The following is a 17,653-nucleotide window of genomic DNA, read 5'->3' on the forward strand; positions in this document are numbered from 1 at the left end:
ATCCCTTGTTCTTCTTCCTCTCCTTCTGGTATTCCTATTATTCGGATATTATTACGTCTCATGTTGTCTTGCATTTCTCTTAAATTCTCATTTTTTTCTGATTCTCTTTTCCATTATTTGGTCTGTCTGGGAGATTCTTTCTATCCTGTCTTCTGTCTCACTTATGCGATCTTCCGCCATATCGATTCTATTCTTCACACCTTCTACTGTGTTCTTCAATTCAGAAATTGTATTCTTCATTTCCTCTTGGCCTTTACTAAGGGTTTCTATTTCCTTTTTCATGTTGGTGTAGTTTGCAGAGAGTTCACTGTAGCTCCCCTGTAGTTTCTGGTAGCTCGTTGTAAGCTCTTTGAATTTCCTGATAACCAGTGCTTGAATTCAATATCTGATAGTTGGCTTGCCTCTATTTCATCTAACATTCTTTCTGAGACTTCCTCCTTTTCTTTCATTTGGGGATTGTTTCTTTGTCTTCCCATTGTTTGTGATGCCCTTCTTCTTGGCTTCAGCTTCTTAAAGTGATCCGTTCTGGTTTCCTGGGTTTATGGTGTGAAATTCTGTGGTAGGATGCATGTGAGATTCAGTGTTGCAGTCTCCTGCAGGTATCTTGGTGTTCTCCACTTCCACCTACTCCTCTTGTTGTTTTCCAGCTGGTCAAACCTTTTTTTCTGGTCTCCCTAGCTGCAGCAGCCTGAGGGGCTAATAGTGTGGCCTTTCTCTAGTCTCAGTGAACTTAGATGGTCTCGCCAGTGCCCTCCCAAGATTCAGAATGGCGCCACTCTCCCGTGCCCCACTGAGAGCAGGTTTTTCCCCAGGCTTCCCAACTCTGGCCTGGCGTGAGGGCACGCACTCCCAGCCAGGCTTTCCTGGTCTCGCAGGCTTGGGCTTGGACCTTTCCCAGTGCTGTGTCTGCACACACTGGGCAACTCACAATTCTTCCAAGCCGGCAGCCACAGCCTGAGTGCTGGTGCTTCTCAGTCTGAGCCCAGCTGGGTAGGGATGGAGCTGGGGACTGGCGCTCGTCCAGGGGTCCTGCCAGCAGCCCGCAGCTCCCCAAGACTGTGGGAGTGTAGGCCCAAGTCCGGAGCTCTCAGTTCCCCACTGGTGCTCTGTCCGGGGCCCTGCCAGTAGCCCACAGCTCCCCGAGGCTGTGTGAGCACCGGCTGGAGTCCCCCACTATCAGGAATGTACACCACTGGGAATGCGTGCCACGGGGAGTGCACAGGGCTCCCAGACCTCCAAGCTGGTAACCACACCGGACTCCTGGTGCTTCTCAGTCTGCGCCCGGCTGGGTAGGGAGGGAGCTGGTGACTGGTGCTCTTCCAGGGGCACTGCCAGTATCCTGAAGCTCCCTGAGACTGTGGGAGCGCCGGCTCAGACTACTGGGAATGCTGGGGCCGCTCAGTTCCCCAAACTGGCAACCACAGCCTGACTCCATGGGTTATCAGAGCTCTCCAGTTTGCTTCCCAATGCCCACTCCTCTCTCTGCCACTACAGGCAGACCGATCTCTCCTGGTGTTTTCCAATCTGCACCCTGCTGGTTAGAGAGGATGCCAGTGACTAGTTCTCTCATAGGGTTGTCCTTGTTGCCCTCCCTCGGCTCTCAGATATCAAGGCGGCCCTGACGGGGCCCTGGCACTGTCCGGCGAAGGGCCTTCAGCCTCTGCGCTGTTCCCTCCTACCTTGTTGATCTGAGGTCCGTCTCCTCTCCTCAACCTCTGGTTATCAGTGTCTACTATACTCTCTGGGGTCCTGCCGTCCCATATGCTGGGTTCCTGTTGGGTGTTCGCTGTGCTCCTCTGCAGAGCAGCCTGGTTTTTCTCCGGCGCGTGAAGGGAAGCTAAATCCTTTGTCCTACTCCGTCGCCATCTTCCCCTCAACTCTATAACTATATAATTTTTAACAGATACACAAGACAAAATACGTACATTGCAACATTAGAAACAAAATATATGAGGGGTAGAGAGTAAAAATATGGAACTTTAGAATGTGTTCAAAGTTGAGCTGTTATCAGCTCAAAAAGACTGGCAGAAATAGAAATATTTTATAGAGGCCTTATAGTAACCACAAAGCAAAAGTCTGTAGTAATTACATGAAAGATAAAGAGGAAGAATCTAAGCAAATCACTACATAAAATCATCAAATCACTAAGGTCAAGAGCAGGATAAAAACAACAACAACAAAAGAATTACAAAACAGCCAGAAAACAATTAATTAAATGGTAATAGTAAGTCCATACCTATTGATAATTGTTTTAAGTGCAAATGGACTAAATTCTCTAATTAGAAGATATAAAGTTGCTTTGTGAATTAAAAAACGAGACCCAACTATATGCTGCCTACCAGACACTCACTTTAGCTTCAAGGACATGCACAGATTTAAAGGGATAGAAATGAAAAAGATATTTGGTACCAATGAAAACCAAAACACAGGGGTAACTATACTTATATCAGACAAAGTAGACTTTAAGCCAAAGACTATTATAAGGGAAAAAAGAGAATAATTACATAATGATAAAAAGGTCAATCCAGCAAGAAGAAATAACATTTATAAATATTTATACACCCAACAAGAAAACACCTATATACAAAGCAAATATTAACAGTCCTGAAGGGAGAACTAGACAGAAACACAATAATAGTAGGAGACTTTAGTGCATTTAGTGATGGGTAAACCATCCAGACAAACAATAAGGAGACACTGGACTTAAACTGGATGTGATACCAGACACACTGGTATAACAGACATATAGAGAACATTTACCCAAGAGTAGCAGAACACAAATTCCCAAGGAAACATGGAATATTTTCCAGTTTTGATCATATGTTAGGCCACAACACAGATCTTAATAAATTTAAGAAGATTGAAATAACAGCAGTATCTTTTCCAACTCTAATGATATTAAATTTGAAATCAGTTCTAAAAATAAAACTGAAAAATTCACAAATACATAAATATCAAAAAGCATGCTACTGAATACATAATGGGTCAAAGAAGAAATAAAAATAATTTAAAAATTACTTGAGACAAATGAAAATAGACATGAAGCACACCAAAACATATGAGATGCAGCAAAAGCAGTCCTATGAAGAAAATTCATAGTAATAAATACCTACATTAATTAAAAGAAAGATATCAAATAAGCAACCTAAGTTTACACCTAAAGGAACTAGAAAAAGATGAAAAAACAAAGCCCAGAGTTAGAAGAAAAGAAATAACAAAGGTCAGAACAGAAAGAAAAGGAATGGAAACTAAAAACACAACAGAAAAGATGAATAAAACTAAGAGCTGGCTTTTTGAAAACATCAAAAAAAATAGACAAACTTTTAGCTAGACTTAGCAAGAAAAAAGAGGACCCCAAAATATAATTATAAATAAAAGAGGAGACAGCACTACTGATGCCGCAGAAATAAAAAGGATCATAGAAGACTACTGTGAACGAACAATCGTGTGTTCACAAATCTGACGACCTATCAAACCTTCTTTACTAGAAGAAATGGAGAAACATACAACCTATCAAACCTTAATTATAAAGAAATAGAATGTCTGAACAGATCAATTACTAGTAAGGAGATTTAACCGGTATTGAAAAACCTCTCAATGAACCAAAGTCAAAGACCAGGTGGCTTCACCGGTAAATTTCACCAAACATTTAAAGAAGAATTAATACCAATCTGTCTCAAAGTCTTCCAAAAAAAAAAGAGGTTGCAACACATTTAATCTCATTTTACAAGACCATCCTTACCCTGATACCAAAACCAGACAAGGAAACCATAAGAAAATAAAATTACCTATCCCTAGTGAGCATAGATGTAAAGAACCCTAGATGTAAAATATTAGCAAACTGATTTCAACAATACATTAAAAGAATTATACACTGTGACTAAGTGTGATTTACTCCAGGGATGTAAGTATGGTTCAACATCCACAAAGCAATCAATGTGATATACTACATTAACAAAATAAAGATAAAAATTATATGGTAATTTCAATAGATGTAGAAAAAGCATTTGACAAAATTTGGCTTCATTCATAATAAATGCTCTCATTTAACTGGGTTTAGTTGGTATGTGCCTCACGATAATAAAATCTGTATATGACAAACCCAAAGTTAACATTATACTCAATGGTGAGAAACTGAAAACTTTTCCTTAAAGATGAGGAACATGAACAGAATGCCCACTCTTTTTTTAAAGATGTATGTATTTTTTAGACAGGGAAAGAAAAATTGCATACCCAACTGAGGAACTGGCCTGCAACTCAAGCATGTGCCCTGAATGAGAACTGAACCAGCAACCTTTCAGTATGTGGAGCAATGTCCAACCTACTGAGCCACACCAGTCAGGGCAGGATGCCCGCTTTTGACACTTTTATTCTATGTAGTACTGAAAGATCTGGCCAAAGTAATAAGGCAAAAGAGAATAGAATAGAAAAGAATAGAATAGAATAGAATAGAACAGAACTAAAATTACCCAAATCAGAAAAATGTAAAACTGTCCCTATTTGTAGATAATATATTATATGAAGAAAACCTTAAAGAATCTGTGAAAAAAACTAGTTAAAACTAATAACAAATTCAGTATGTCATTGAATACAAAGTAAATAGACTAAAAGTAGTTGTGTTTCTACACACTATAACAAACTATTAGCAATTTACAATAGTATCAAAAAGAATAAATTATGAGGTCTGTCCAGAAAACCCCCAATTATTATTAATATAATAGGAATAGTTTGTACAACATTGATGTAACCTGGAAGTCAAGGAAAGTGGACTAGAATGCACACGCATGAACAATGATGACTTCACTGTACTAGTTAGTGAGATGGTAGATGCCACTGAGTGAGTGTGTGTACTGTGTGGTCATCATATTCAAAATTACTGAGTGAGTAGAGAAACAAATATGCATCAGATTTTGTGTTAAGCTTGAACCTTCCTACACAGAAACTATTTGGATGATTCAGAAGGCTGCAGCCATGGGCAACTGGTGATTCGCAGCTTCATCATGACAATGCGCCTGCTCATGCATCATGTCTTCTGCAGAGTTTTTTTGTCAAAACATCAAATCACTCAGGTGACTCAGGCCCCTACAACTGGGGCGGGGTGCCCACATTTGGTATCCTGTGACTTCTGGCTTTTTCCAAAACAAAAATAGCCTTTGAAAAGGAAGAGAGTTCAGATCACTGATGAGATTCAGGAGGATATGATGGGACAGCTGATGGCAATTGGGAGAACTGTGTGAGGTCCCACGGTGCCTCCTTTGCAGGGGACTGAGACTTCATTGTCCTATGTAAAATGTTTCTTGTATCTTGTATCTTCTTCAATAAATGTTTCTGTTTTTCATATTACATGGCTGCATACTTTCTGGACAGACCTTGTGTGTAGAAATACGTTTAACAACCCTGGCTGGTGCTGCTCAGTGGATTGGGTGCTGGCCTATGAACCAAAGGTCACTGGCTCAGTTCCCAGTCAGGGCACATGTCTGGGTTGTGGGCTGGGTCTCCAGTTAGGGGTGAGCAAGAGGCAACCAGTAGGTGTGTCTCACATGCACTGATGTTTCTCTCCCTCTCACCCTCCCTTCCTCTCTCTCTAAAAATAAAATATTAAAAAATTTTTCTAGCCAAGGCAGTGTATAATGAAAATCATAAGACCTCAATGGAAAAAATTGAAGAGACAGATAAATGACTGGATGAATTAACACTGTTAAAATGTATAAACTATCCAAAGTTATCAACAGATTCAATGCAATGCCTATGAAAATATTAATATCATTTTCACAGAAACAGAACAAAGAATCTTAAAATTTGCATGGAAGCACAAAAGACCCCAATAGCCAAAGCAAACTTGAGAAAGAAGAGCAAGGTTGGAGGCATCAAGCTTCTAATTTCAAATGATATTACAAGGCTATAGTGATCAAAACAGTATGATATTGGCATAAAAACAGACATAGTTACATGAAACAGAATAGAGAGCCCCAAATAAACACATGCATACATGGCCAATTAATTTATGACAAAGGAGACTAAAATATGCAATAGGAAAAGATAGACTCCTTAATAAATGATGCTGAAAATGCTGGGCAGCCACATGCAAAAGACAACTGGACTCTTATCTAACACCATGCATGAAAATCAATTCAAAATAAATTAACAACTTATGTTATGACCTGAAATGATAAAAGTTCTAGAACAAAACATAGAAAGTAATCTTGACATTGGTCTTGGTAAAGATTTTTTGGATTTGACACCAAGAAGAAAAGGTACCAAAGCAAAGATAAAGGAGTGGGACTACATCAAGCCAAAAAATTTCTGCACAGCAAAGGAAACCATCAACCAAATGGAAAGGCAACCCATGGAATGAAAGAAAATATTTCAAGCCATATATCTAAAAAGGACTTAATATCCAAAATATAAATAACTCATACAACTTAACAGCAAAATAGGAAATAATTTTATTTCAAAATGAACAGAGGAACTAAATAGACATTTTTCTAAAGAGTACATCCAACTCTCCAACAGATACTGACAAGGTGCTCAAAAACAACTAATCATCAGGGAAATTCAAATCAAACCCTCAGTCAACATCACACCTGCTGTAATGGCTATCACAAAAATGAAATCGTGAGTGTTGGCAAGTATGTGTAGAAAAGGGAAGTCTTCGTGAAGAGCCGGTGGGAATGTAATTCGGTGGAGGCACTATGGAAACAGTGTGGAGGTTCCTCCCGAAATTAACAAGAACTACCATAGGACCCAGCAATCCCAGCTCTGGGTGTATATACAAAGGAAATGAAAACAAGATCTTGAAGGGATATCCACACTCCCGTGTTCATTAGAGCATCGTGTACAATAGCCAGGAGATGGAAGCAATGTGTTAGTGGATGAAAGGATAAGGAAGATGTGGTGTACATATAGTTGCAAGAGAATGTTATTCAGCTACGAATAAAAAGGAAATCCTGCCCTTTGTAACAACATGGGTAGACCTTGAGGGCATTATGCTAAATGACTAAGTCAGACAGAGAAAGCAAATACTGCAGAGTATTACTTCTATGTGGAATTTTGAAAAAGGTCAAACTCAGAAACAGAGCAGAGAAGCGGTTTCCAAGGCTGGAGCAGGTGGGAGGGGGAAGGGATAGGAAGAGGTTGGTAAAAGGGTACAAACTTTCAGTTTATAACTGAAACAAATTAGTCATCTATAAGATGAGTAATTTCTGAGGATCTAATGCAAAACAGGGTGACTATAGAGGATAGCATTGTATTATATAACTGGAAGTTGCCGAGAGAGTAGAACTTAAATATTCTCACCAAAAATCGAAATATGGGTATGTGAAGTGAGATATACTAATTCACTAGATGGAGGAATCCTTTCCCAATGTCACATCACCATGATGCAATGCACACTTTAAACACCTTATAATTTTATATGCCCATTAGACCTCAATAAAGCTGAAATTTTTAAAAAGCTTTTTTCAATAACTTTATAATATTTTATTCTGACATAGCTTAACTGGTGTTGTTTCCCAATCAAAGTGATACCAATTTTATAGATGGTGCAAACTTAACTGGAGAAATAAAGACATCCTTAAGTTTATTTTATTACCTACTTTTATTAGTAGTGGTATTTGAATTGTCTGGATGGTACTGCTTATTATGAGGAGCACAGTTCTGCTTCTTAACATCTTTTCTCTTATTTTTTTGAAGTAGGTGTTCGTGTGAAGACTAAGTGTCCATATTGATTTAATTTATATTATAGGAACTATTATTATTAAATACGCTGGTCAGTATGATCTTAAATCCTTTGGGGATAAAGATAGAAAATAAATGAAGTATCTGTGTTTACTTAAATGACTGAAAAATACATTTTGACCAGTTGAGAAGATACATGTTAATAGATCTTTCAAACAAGTCATTATGTAAATGTAAAGCCACAGCTTGAGAAGGGCTGCTTGAGGGCCTCCTCTGGGCTCCACCCCATCAGCTTCTGTTCCTCTGTCTCTGCAAACAGAGACAGAAGCCTGGGAAGCAGTGGATTCAGTGGCAGGTTCTGGTTTTGACTGGGCCCCTCTGGTGTAATGTCTTTCATGTTCAAATTCTTTACAGTCTCATGTCAATGAATCGAATTATTTGTATGTTGTTTACCCAAACAGAGCACACACACCACAGGCTTTCTATTGGCTGGTGACTAGGACAGAAGCACTGACAATGAGTAATGTCTAATGTGTAGTTTTCTGCAGTACAGAAAGATCTTTCCACAACTCTAATCCCCAGGATTTTCAACAGCTTTTCAAGGGTGACATTTTTTCATCTCTTTTGTAAAAATAAAGAAAATGAATTTTGGAGTTATTATGATTCACTCAAGATGTCATCCCTAGTAGTGGCAGATGTGAAAATTCTATGTAAAATTATGAGTTCTTTACTTGGCCCCCGTCTGAGAGATAGGCTTGGCTCCGTTCCACCAAGGCAAAATGTTCAATATTTGACTCACCATTCACACATTTATTAAGCGATTGAGAAAAACAGGAAAGCAGATGAAACTCAAATTGCTCATTTATAACTCCTCTGAATGAAGGAATAGATTAAAGTCTTTGTGATATGAAACTTTGGATTATTCACCTACGATTACAATCTCTGAAACTGAGTAAATCAATGATTATAATAAAAAGCAGGGAAGTGTTTCTTTCAGTAATGACTGAGTGGTTACTATCAGACAAATTTTCCCACAGGTAACCATTATAATGCTGGAAAAAAAATTTAAGAACTATCCGAAGGCACTGGAGAGTGACCGCCGAAAGGAAGCATAAACTGAGGGGGTCTCTGCTTGGACTTAAGAAATGCCAGTGGGCGAGTTTTCTGTTTTTATGATTTGGACATGCAAAGCCACTATTCTCCATTGCATAAAACAGATACAATTTAATGTGTAAATAAAAACAGTTAATGTTTAGAGCAGTCTGACTGACTCGAGGATCCTTTGGTCAGAGTTGGGGTGACCATGGTAGCTAGGAAGAGAGAAGGGAAACTCAGAATGGATTGAGCATGCGGAAACTGCAATTTCTGCACATAAACTCTATTTACTGCATATCTCTGGCTGACTCCTTAATTATGCAGGTGTAGTTCACCTTCTACATAGTTCAGTTAAGAATGAAATAACTGAAAACAAATTTCAGCTGCCATCTACCAAAGAGAAAATAAGATGCTATAAACTAAATTTTTGTGACCCCCTACCCCCAAATTGATATGATGAAATGTAATCCCCAATGTGATGGCATGTGGAGCTAGGGCCTCTATTTTAGTGTTCTCTTAGTTCTATTTTTTAAAAGTTTATTTTATTCTTGCCTGAGGACATGTTTATTGATTTTTAGAGCGAGGGAAAGGCAGAGAGAGACAGAGAGAAAGAGAAACATTAATGTGAGAATTGTTAATTGGTTGCCCTACCCTGCCTCCCATAAGCGCCAGCCCTGGGGATGTAACCTGCAGCAGCGATGTATGTACCCTGAGCAGGAATTGAACCCCCAACTTTTTGGTGTATGGAGTGATGCTCCACCCAACTGACCCACACTGGCCAGGACTCTTGGTTCTATGTTTTCATTTTCTTTTCATTTATGAAAATTTATTATTTCATGGTTATTAGGTTATTATTTATTTGTAGTTATGTGTGCTAAATGCCATACTTCTCTGAATTGTCCATAGCTTTGTTCTCCACCAAAATATTAGCACCTGTCTCTAATGTTATAAAATAACTGCACCATATTAACATTCTAAATTCAGAAATTTTGTAGATTTTGGAATGTCTTGCATTCTTGGAGTTAACTCTCATATCTGTACACGGCCTAAAATTACTTTTGTTTGAAGTACACATTAAGTTTTAATTGATGTATTTATGTATTTATGCATTGTCTATGGGATGTTGTTAGTGGTTTTTATTTTATTTTTAATTCCAGTTTACTTTCAAGAGTGTTTTATATTAGTTTCAAGTGCACAGCATAGAGGTTAGACAATCATGTACTTTACAAAGTGTCCCCCTGACATTTCAAGTACCTGCCTGACCCCATATGTAGTTATTACAGTGTGGTTGACTATATTCCTTATGCCTTAGTATACATCCCCATGACTGTTTTGAAACTACCAATTAGTAATTCTTAATCCTTTCATCTTTTTACCTGGCTTCCCAACCTCCTTCTCCTATGGCATCTGTCAGTCTGTTCTCTGTATCTAAAGTTCATTTCTACTTTGTTGTTTATATTGAGGACCCTTTGTACTGTTTTCCACAGTGGTTGCACTAATCAGCATTTTCATTAGCAGTGCATGAGAATTCCCTTTCCTCTACGTCTTTGCCAGCAATTGTTTGTGGATTTATTGATGACAGATATTCTGACAGGTGTGAGGTGATATTTCATTGTGGCTTTAATTTGCATTTCTCTGATGATTAGTGATGGTGAGCATCTTTTCATATGTCCGTTGGCCATCTTTATGTCCTCTTTGGAGAAGTGTCTATTCAGGTCCTTTTCTCATTTTTTAATTGAGTTTGTTTTGGTGCTGACTTGTATAAGTTCTCGTGCTCTCTCCCCCCCCTCTATATATGCATATATATACACATATATATACACACAAATATATATACACATGTACACGTATATATATATATATATATATAAATCACATGGTATGTATGTACTCATGTGTGGCTTCTTTTGCTCAGCACAATGTTTTTGAGATTCTTCCTAGTTGTTTCACATATTAATAGTTTGTTCTTTTTTATTGTTGTTATTCTGTTGTGCTGATATAGTATACTCTATTTACTCATTCATTTTTTGATAACTATTTGGGTTGTTTCTATTTTTTGGTTATTATTCACAAAATTGGTATTAAAATTTGTAGACAAGTCTTTGTATAAACATATGTTTTCATTATTTTGTATATAAACATCTAGGAGTAGAATGACTAGATCACTAGAGTAGGTACGCTTATAAGAAACTTCCAAATTATTTTCTGAAAGCAGTTTTACGGTTTTACGCTCCCACGAGCGATGAAATGCATGAGCTGCAGTTGCTCCACATCCTCAGTGACACTTGAGACTGTCAATCTTTTTCTAACCACCCTAACGGAGAGGTGGGAGGTAGTGTCTCACTCTGAAATTCACATGCTGAAACTGCTGAACCCCCTTCTGTCCCTATCTCACCAGCTATCACGTTGGCCTTTTCAATTGAAAAAAGTTAAGGACAACAATTGTGCTTAGCGAATGTAATGATAGAACATTAATTTAGCATCTATCATTCTCCTAACCTCCGAGTAGAAGCTTCATGAGGACAAGGCCTTTCTGGTTCATTGTATCCAACACAATGCATTGTACACAGTATGTACCCTTTTTAGTTATCTGTTGCTATGTGATAAATTGCCCCATATCTTAGCAGCTTAAATAACAAACATTGTTTTGCACAATTTCTGAGGGCTAGGAATCCAGGAGCGGCTCTGTTGAGTGGTGCTGGGTCAGCGTCTCTTACGAGGTTGCAGTTAAGCTATTGGTTGGTGCTACAGTCATTTGAAGGCTTGACTGGGGCTGAAGGATTGACTTCCAAAATTATTCACTCACACAGCTATTGGCAAGATGTTTCAGTCCCTTGCTGGCTGTTATCAGCCGTCCTCAATTCCTTCTCATGTGAACCTCTCTACTGGGCTTCTCAACACAGAGCTGGTTTCCCAAAAGTGAGTAATCTGAGGCACCGAAAGATAGAAGTTGAGTACACAGACCAACTGGGAGATGGAAATGGTTGGGGGCCACCCAGAAGGCTTGCTTACACAGTGAATACTGAATATTTGTTGATTGAAACAATCAATGTGTGCCTGACACTCTGCTAAGCATTTTACTTACATCATCTCCTCTAATTCTGATAACAACCCATAGACCAATGTCCTCATTTGAGATTGACAAAATTTAGGCTTATAAAAGTTAAGCAACGTAGCCCTGGCTGGTGTAGCTCAGTGGATTGAGCACGGACCTGTGAACCAGATGATCGTGGTTCAATTCCCAGTCAGGGCACATGCCTGGGTTGCAGGCCAGTTCCCAGCAGGGGATGAACGAGAAGCAACCATACATTGAAAAAAAAATTAAGCAACGTGTCCAATTCTACAGAGCCAAATTTCAAAGCTAGTCCTCTCTAGCCCTAAAGGCTGTGAAAAATGGTTCACACTGAACATGAATGAATTGCACTAACCAAAAAGAAATTGATTTAGATGATCTTTTAAATTTTGTTTACATTCTGTAGAAAACTCATTTGTATATGGGGAAGAAACTAGAAATTATATCAACATGGAAAACTTATTCTTCAGAAGGATAAAAAAAAACTGATTCCCTGTTCTTCAGTTGACAAGGTGTTTTCATTTTTACCCCTCTCTTACCAGACTAATGTTTCAAAGTCTTGGCAGATCCTTGGAAACAAAGGAAGTCAGCATCTGGCACTGTGGTAGTTGCAGGGATCTACAAAGCAAGTGAGGCTGTTCCTGGTCTCCAAGAGGTCACAGACTTCTTGGGATTAAGGTGATAACATAGCACAAGGAAGTGTAAGCACCATGGAGAGGCACACAGAGAATGCTTAGCGAAATTTTAATTTTAAAAAAGATCAGCCACATCTTTAAAATACATTTAGTATCTATTAAAATAATCTAGTGTGATACTCTCTGGAAGTCAATAGAAGATTAAGGTGAGGGAGGCTTCCTTTCCCCTTTCCTTCCCTTCCAACCTGCAAAGACAGTGGCTTGCTTACTACAATGGCAGACTCAGACTCTCAGGAGCCACAGCTTTGTTAAAGGTGGCACAAAGTGAGTTTCCGGAATGCAAGAATGAAAAAAGAGTGGCTAAGATTCAAAGTCCAGATAACCTTTCCGGAGAATGTAGGAATCACACAAGGACAAGCAAAGGAGAGTGTGAAGGGGGTGGGGCAATGGAGTTTAGAGATTGTTTGGGTTTAAAGAGTTAAGGGGACAATGCTTGGGTGGAAATACCCTTAGTGGAGTTGAAATGAAGAGTCCTCTTTCCACTCACGGGGGTAGGGGGTGGGGTGGGGGAAGCGGTGATGGTGGGAACTGTCCTGTGCAAATTTGGAACTAAGGAGAGTCTGTGAAGCCACATGTCTTGCCAAAACAAACAAAGAAACAAACAAAAAACAAAAAAAGAAAATGTGTTTCAGACCAAAATTTATTTTGGCCACTGAGCGTGCTCAACTTTCAGTCTCCTGCAGAAGTGCGGATTGGTGGCTGTAGATTTTATCTTTGGCAGCTGGAGGCGGAAATGAGGGTGGCAAAGTTGACAGGTGAAACCTGGTATCTGAGTGCACTGGAAGGGGAAAGTCTGAGGACTAGGGGGCAGCCAGAAGAATCACAAATTCATCAACGTGATTGGCTTTGCTCTGGTGGGCAACCCCTTTTGAAAGAGCCAGTTTTGTTACTGCGAGATTGTGTGACACAAAGAGTTACAGGGGCAGAGGGGCGATTTAGGGTTCTGGCCCTTGTCCTTGAGTATGAACACGGGTGAAAGAATGGTCGTTATTGTCCATTCCCTCTAGAGTCCTCCCAGCTACTGTTTCCTGGACTGCAAAATACCCTTTGCAAGGGACTGGGTGTCGGTGCAGACAACAGGAGGTGGATGGACATGATCACCAGGCGGTCCCCGCGTGATCTGCACCACCTCCCACGGCTTGTACCTCCACACCAGCCTAGACTACACTGTCAGGAGCCAAACATCTGGCCAGGCAGAGCAGGCTCAGAAACTCACCTTTGCGAGCTCATTTTTACGTCTGAGTCCCTGCCGGGGTACATCTTCACCTATGTGAATCTCAAGCTCTCTCCTACGCTTTTGATGGCATGGGGGTTTCCTTTTACTATGTATATGAACAATGATTACTGAAGATGTGCTCCCAGGTTACACTGCCTGCAGGCGGTGCCCGCGGACCAGAGGGCACGGCAAGGGCCGGGCCGCCGTGCGGGACTCACACTCTGGGGCTTCTGTCAACAGCGAGCACACAAGTGGCCAAGAAAGCAGCGGCCAGGGCGGCGGGGACTCCTCACCACCACGCCTTGTCCCGTAGCTCGGGGAGCCCAGTGCGCACACGGTACGCCTCGGGGCGGTCCAGCCTGACCCCGGAAGGGAAAGTTGTTTTGGGGAAGGGGAGCGTGCGAGAAGAGGAGCCAGTTAAGTAAAACTAAAAATCAAAGTTGTTCTACTCTTCTCTGGCTCCCTCTCCCCTGCCTCATTTTTGCACTAGTCTCCTTCGCAGTGTGACTTCCTCAGAGGGCCAGAGAGTCTTCAAGTCCTAGTCTAAGTAGAGGGGGATAGGGGCCGCTGAGGCCGCGGGGCTCCACGACCCTCTCCTGGTCGAGGTCGCCAGGAAAACCCGGAGCGGAGCATCCTCGGGCCGGGTAACGCCCTCCGCGCGCGCCCACTAGCGCGCAGGCTCAGTCGCGCGGAGCCAGGGAGTAGGAAGCTCGGCGCGGCAGTAGCAGCCTCGGCGCGGAGACTGGAGGGTGGGAGGGGACGCACCGGCTGGCGGGCCGGGGCGCTGGGACGAGGCTGTGGCTCCCGCCGGAGGTTCCTGGGAGCGTTTCAGGCCGCGAAGGCCTGCGCGAGGAGCGAGAGAGCACAGGAGCCAACGTGCGCGGTGTGGGCAGCGGGCGGAGCGGAGCCGCCGGGCGGAGCGGGCTCAGAGCCCGGGTCTCCGCGGCTCGGGACCCGGCGGTGGAGGCGGCGATGTTCCACTGCATCCCTCTGTGGCGGTGCAACCGTCATGTGGAGACCATCGACAAGCGCCACTGCTCGCTGGTCTACGTCCCTGAGGAAATCTACCGCTACGCCCGCAGCCTGGAGGAGCTGTTGTTGGACGCCAACCAGCTCCGAGAGCTGCCCGAGGTGAGTGCCCGGCCTCACCTGAGCGCCGCCGAAGGGGAGCGCAGCCGAGCCTGACCAGCCCTCGCCTCCTCCTCTCTCTCCTGTCCCCTCTGCTCGCCACTTGTCCTCTTTTAACCTCTAGATCAGGCCGGCAGGTCCCACTGGAACCACCTCTACCTGCATCCACCTGCTTCTTCCTTTTATTTCCTCCCACCCCTCGCTCCGTAAAAGTTTTTTTTTCCATTTTATACAAATCAACCTGATATTTTTTAATTAGTCATCAGAGCCTGCGCGATTTGGGGAAGTATTCTGAGCAGATAAGTAGTTTAGGTATACGCCTAGGTACTAACACCTGGCACGTTTGCCCGGGCAGGTAAGGAGCCAGGTGGCTCGGGCTATTTCCTGCTGGAAGGACCGGAACGCCGCTCGCCGCTCCCCAACCACTGGCCCCGGAGTGCCTCCTCTTTGTCCAGCGCAGGTCCTCCAGGTCCTCCAGGACCTGGAGATGGGGGGCTGGCGCAAGTGAGCGCTCTATCTGTGCATCTTGCGAGGAATGTGCTCCGGGCCTCATCGGGGTGTATCGTGCATGGGAGAGCTGTGGCTTGGCCGCCCCACCTTAGCCCCAGGAGCAGCCGAGAGTTTGAGGGGGTGGGGGTCGGGGGCAGGAGGAGAGCTGCATCCGGAGAGCTAGGGCAGGTGCCCAGGTACCCGCCGCTTGGACCTGCCCTCGTGGACCTCTTGTGTGGAAGCAGCCGCGGTGAGCACCAGCAGAGGTTCTGCCCCGCGGGCCCGCCGAGCAGACCCCTCTCCGGCAGCGGCCACACTCAGCCCGCGGACTCGCGCCCTAGCAGTAGTGTGTTTTATTTAAATTATCCATTTTGATGCGGCCGAACTTGTCGAGCAACACAAGCTGTGCTTTAATTGTAAGTCAGGAACTGCAAACCTTTAACCTTCGAGCTTGCCTCGGAAGCTTAGCTTGAGTAACCCTTAAGGAGGAAGGTATCCCAAATCCAGGGATGTACAGGAAATCAGTGTGCAATAATGCAAAGGTGTGCAGGAAGTAGGGAGGCCTCTGAGAGTCTGGAGAGGACTTGAAGCCCTCAGCGTTGGAACGCAGATAACTTGCTTGTCCTTTAGTTAACAGAAAGCCAAGACGTCACAGAAACACTCAAAATTCAAATGTTCTGACTTGTTAGAATGACCTGATCTGGTCTCCAGAGCTGACAGAGTTAAGTTTTAAAAAGCAGAACTGTGCTTTTCTCAATATTTTGAATGTTGTTATTCTTCTCGGATTAATTTTCCTTGGTTCGTGTGGAATTGATTGGATGCTTTGCTCAGTGTAATCATAGGGATTATCCTCACTAGGATCTCTGCAAAGCCCCCCAGGCTTTATTTAGCTTAGAAGCAGAAAAGCCATCCAGTTCTCTCAAGCTTTTATTATTTTGCAGGCACTTTCAAACTCATGGGCTTGTCTGGCCTTCAGCTTTCTTAAATTGAGCTTAAAAGTCATAAGCTCACTTAACTAAAAGCCTTAAATTGTAATAAATTTTAGGTGTGAATTACCAGAAATATTCAATAGAATATGTAACTTAATACTTTTTAAGGGCTTCAGAATGAAGTTATTAAAGATTGAGTAAAAAGCTGTTCAACTACAAATGTTTCAGTACTCTTTGTGGTGTTTTTGTTTGTTTTCTTTTGAAAAACTAGAAAATTTTCTTTGACTAGATTGGCTTTTCATTCCCTTCTGCAAAGGTTGTGGGTTTTCCTGTAATGTTGGGGATTTCACTTGGTATGGGAATTATGGGTTTTGGAAATGTCAGTGATTTCTCCTGATTCTAAATAGAAACTTCTGAGAAGCTCAAAATATAGTTGGATTGCACTCTCTAAATACAGTAAATGAACACATTTTTCAAGGTCGTAAGGGTGGTTATCTCTCTTACAGCTCTTAAATTAGTTTTATAGTTTTCAGGTGGTACAAAATCTCTTTCTCCTTGACTTATTGTATGCCTGGGAGTATGTAAGCCAGACATGAACAACCACCTTGAAAACACAGATAATTCTTTAGAAAATGTAAAAAAAAATTTTATTTTTAATAGTTAATTTTTAAAAAGATTTTATTTATTTATCTTTAGAGAGGAAGGGAAGGAGAGAGGGAGAGAATTATCAATGTGTGGTTGCCTCTCATGTGTCCTCTGCTGGGAACTGGCCTGCAACCCAGGCATGTGCCCTGACTGGGAATCGAACCGCGATCCTTTGGTTTGAAGGCCTGCACTCAATCCACTGAGCTACGCCAGCCAGGGCTTTAATAGTTAATTTTAAAATTTTTCCATTACCATTTATCTCCTCTATACTCTCATCCACCTCCTGCCCCCACTTGAAATCACCACACCATTGTCAGAGTCAATGAGTTCTTTTTCTTTTTTTCCTCCGTCCTCCCAGCCTTCTGCCCCCCCCCCCCCCCGCCCCCACTCCCACCCCCACCCCCACCCCCACCCCACAACCCCAGCCTGTGGGGTTTCATTCACAGTTCAAGTTTTTCCTTGGGCCATCCAATCTTTCACCCCTGATATCTTTATGACTCATCACTGCTCACTGCTCTCTGCTCTGTCTGCCCTCTCCACCAACCTTTGTCTGCTTACCTGCCACATTAGCCAGTGGGCCTCTCACTGAAAAACTCTCACCATCCAAGTTCTTGTGGTGGTGTCTGTACTGGCAGCATGTTCTCTCTGTAATATGTTTGGAAGCACAGCCAAAAGGGGGATCTGGTAACCCTACCTCGATAGCAAA

The 17,653-nt window shown here is 42.2% G+C and overlaps 1 protein-coding gene across 1 annotated transcript in view; it reads left to right on the plus strand.

Moving 5' to 3' along the window:
• The first annotated feature begins 14,423 nt into the window (after window positions 1-14,423).
• The window catches only part of LRRC1 (leucine rich repeat containing 1), a 140,665-nt gene continuing 137,435 nt past the window's right edge, over window positions 14,424-17,653 (plus strand). Inside the window, exon 1 of the mRNA XM_037055036.1 lies at window positions 14,424-14,887. Coding sequence (XP_036910931.1) covers window positions 14,729-14,887 — 159 coding nt within the window. The 5' untranslated portion in view covers window positions 14,424-14,728. The remainder of the gene's footprint in view (window positions 14,888-17,653) is intronic.

This window comes from Sturnira hondurensis, unplaced genomic scaffold (genome assembly GCF_014824575.4).
Source record: "Sturnira hondurensis isolate 20B ecotype Veracruz unplaced genomic scaffold, ASM1482457v3 Scaffold0000880, whole genome shotgun sequence".
NCBI lineage: Eukaryota > Metazoa > Chordata > Mammalia > Chiroptera > Phyllostomidae > Sturnira > Sturnira hondurensis.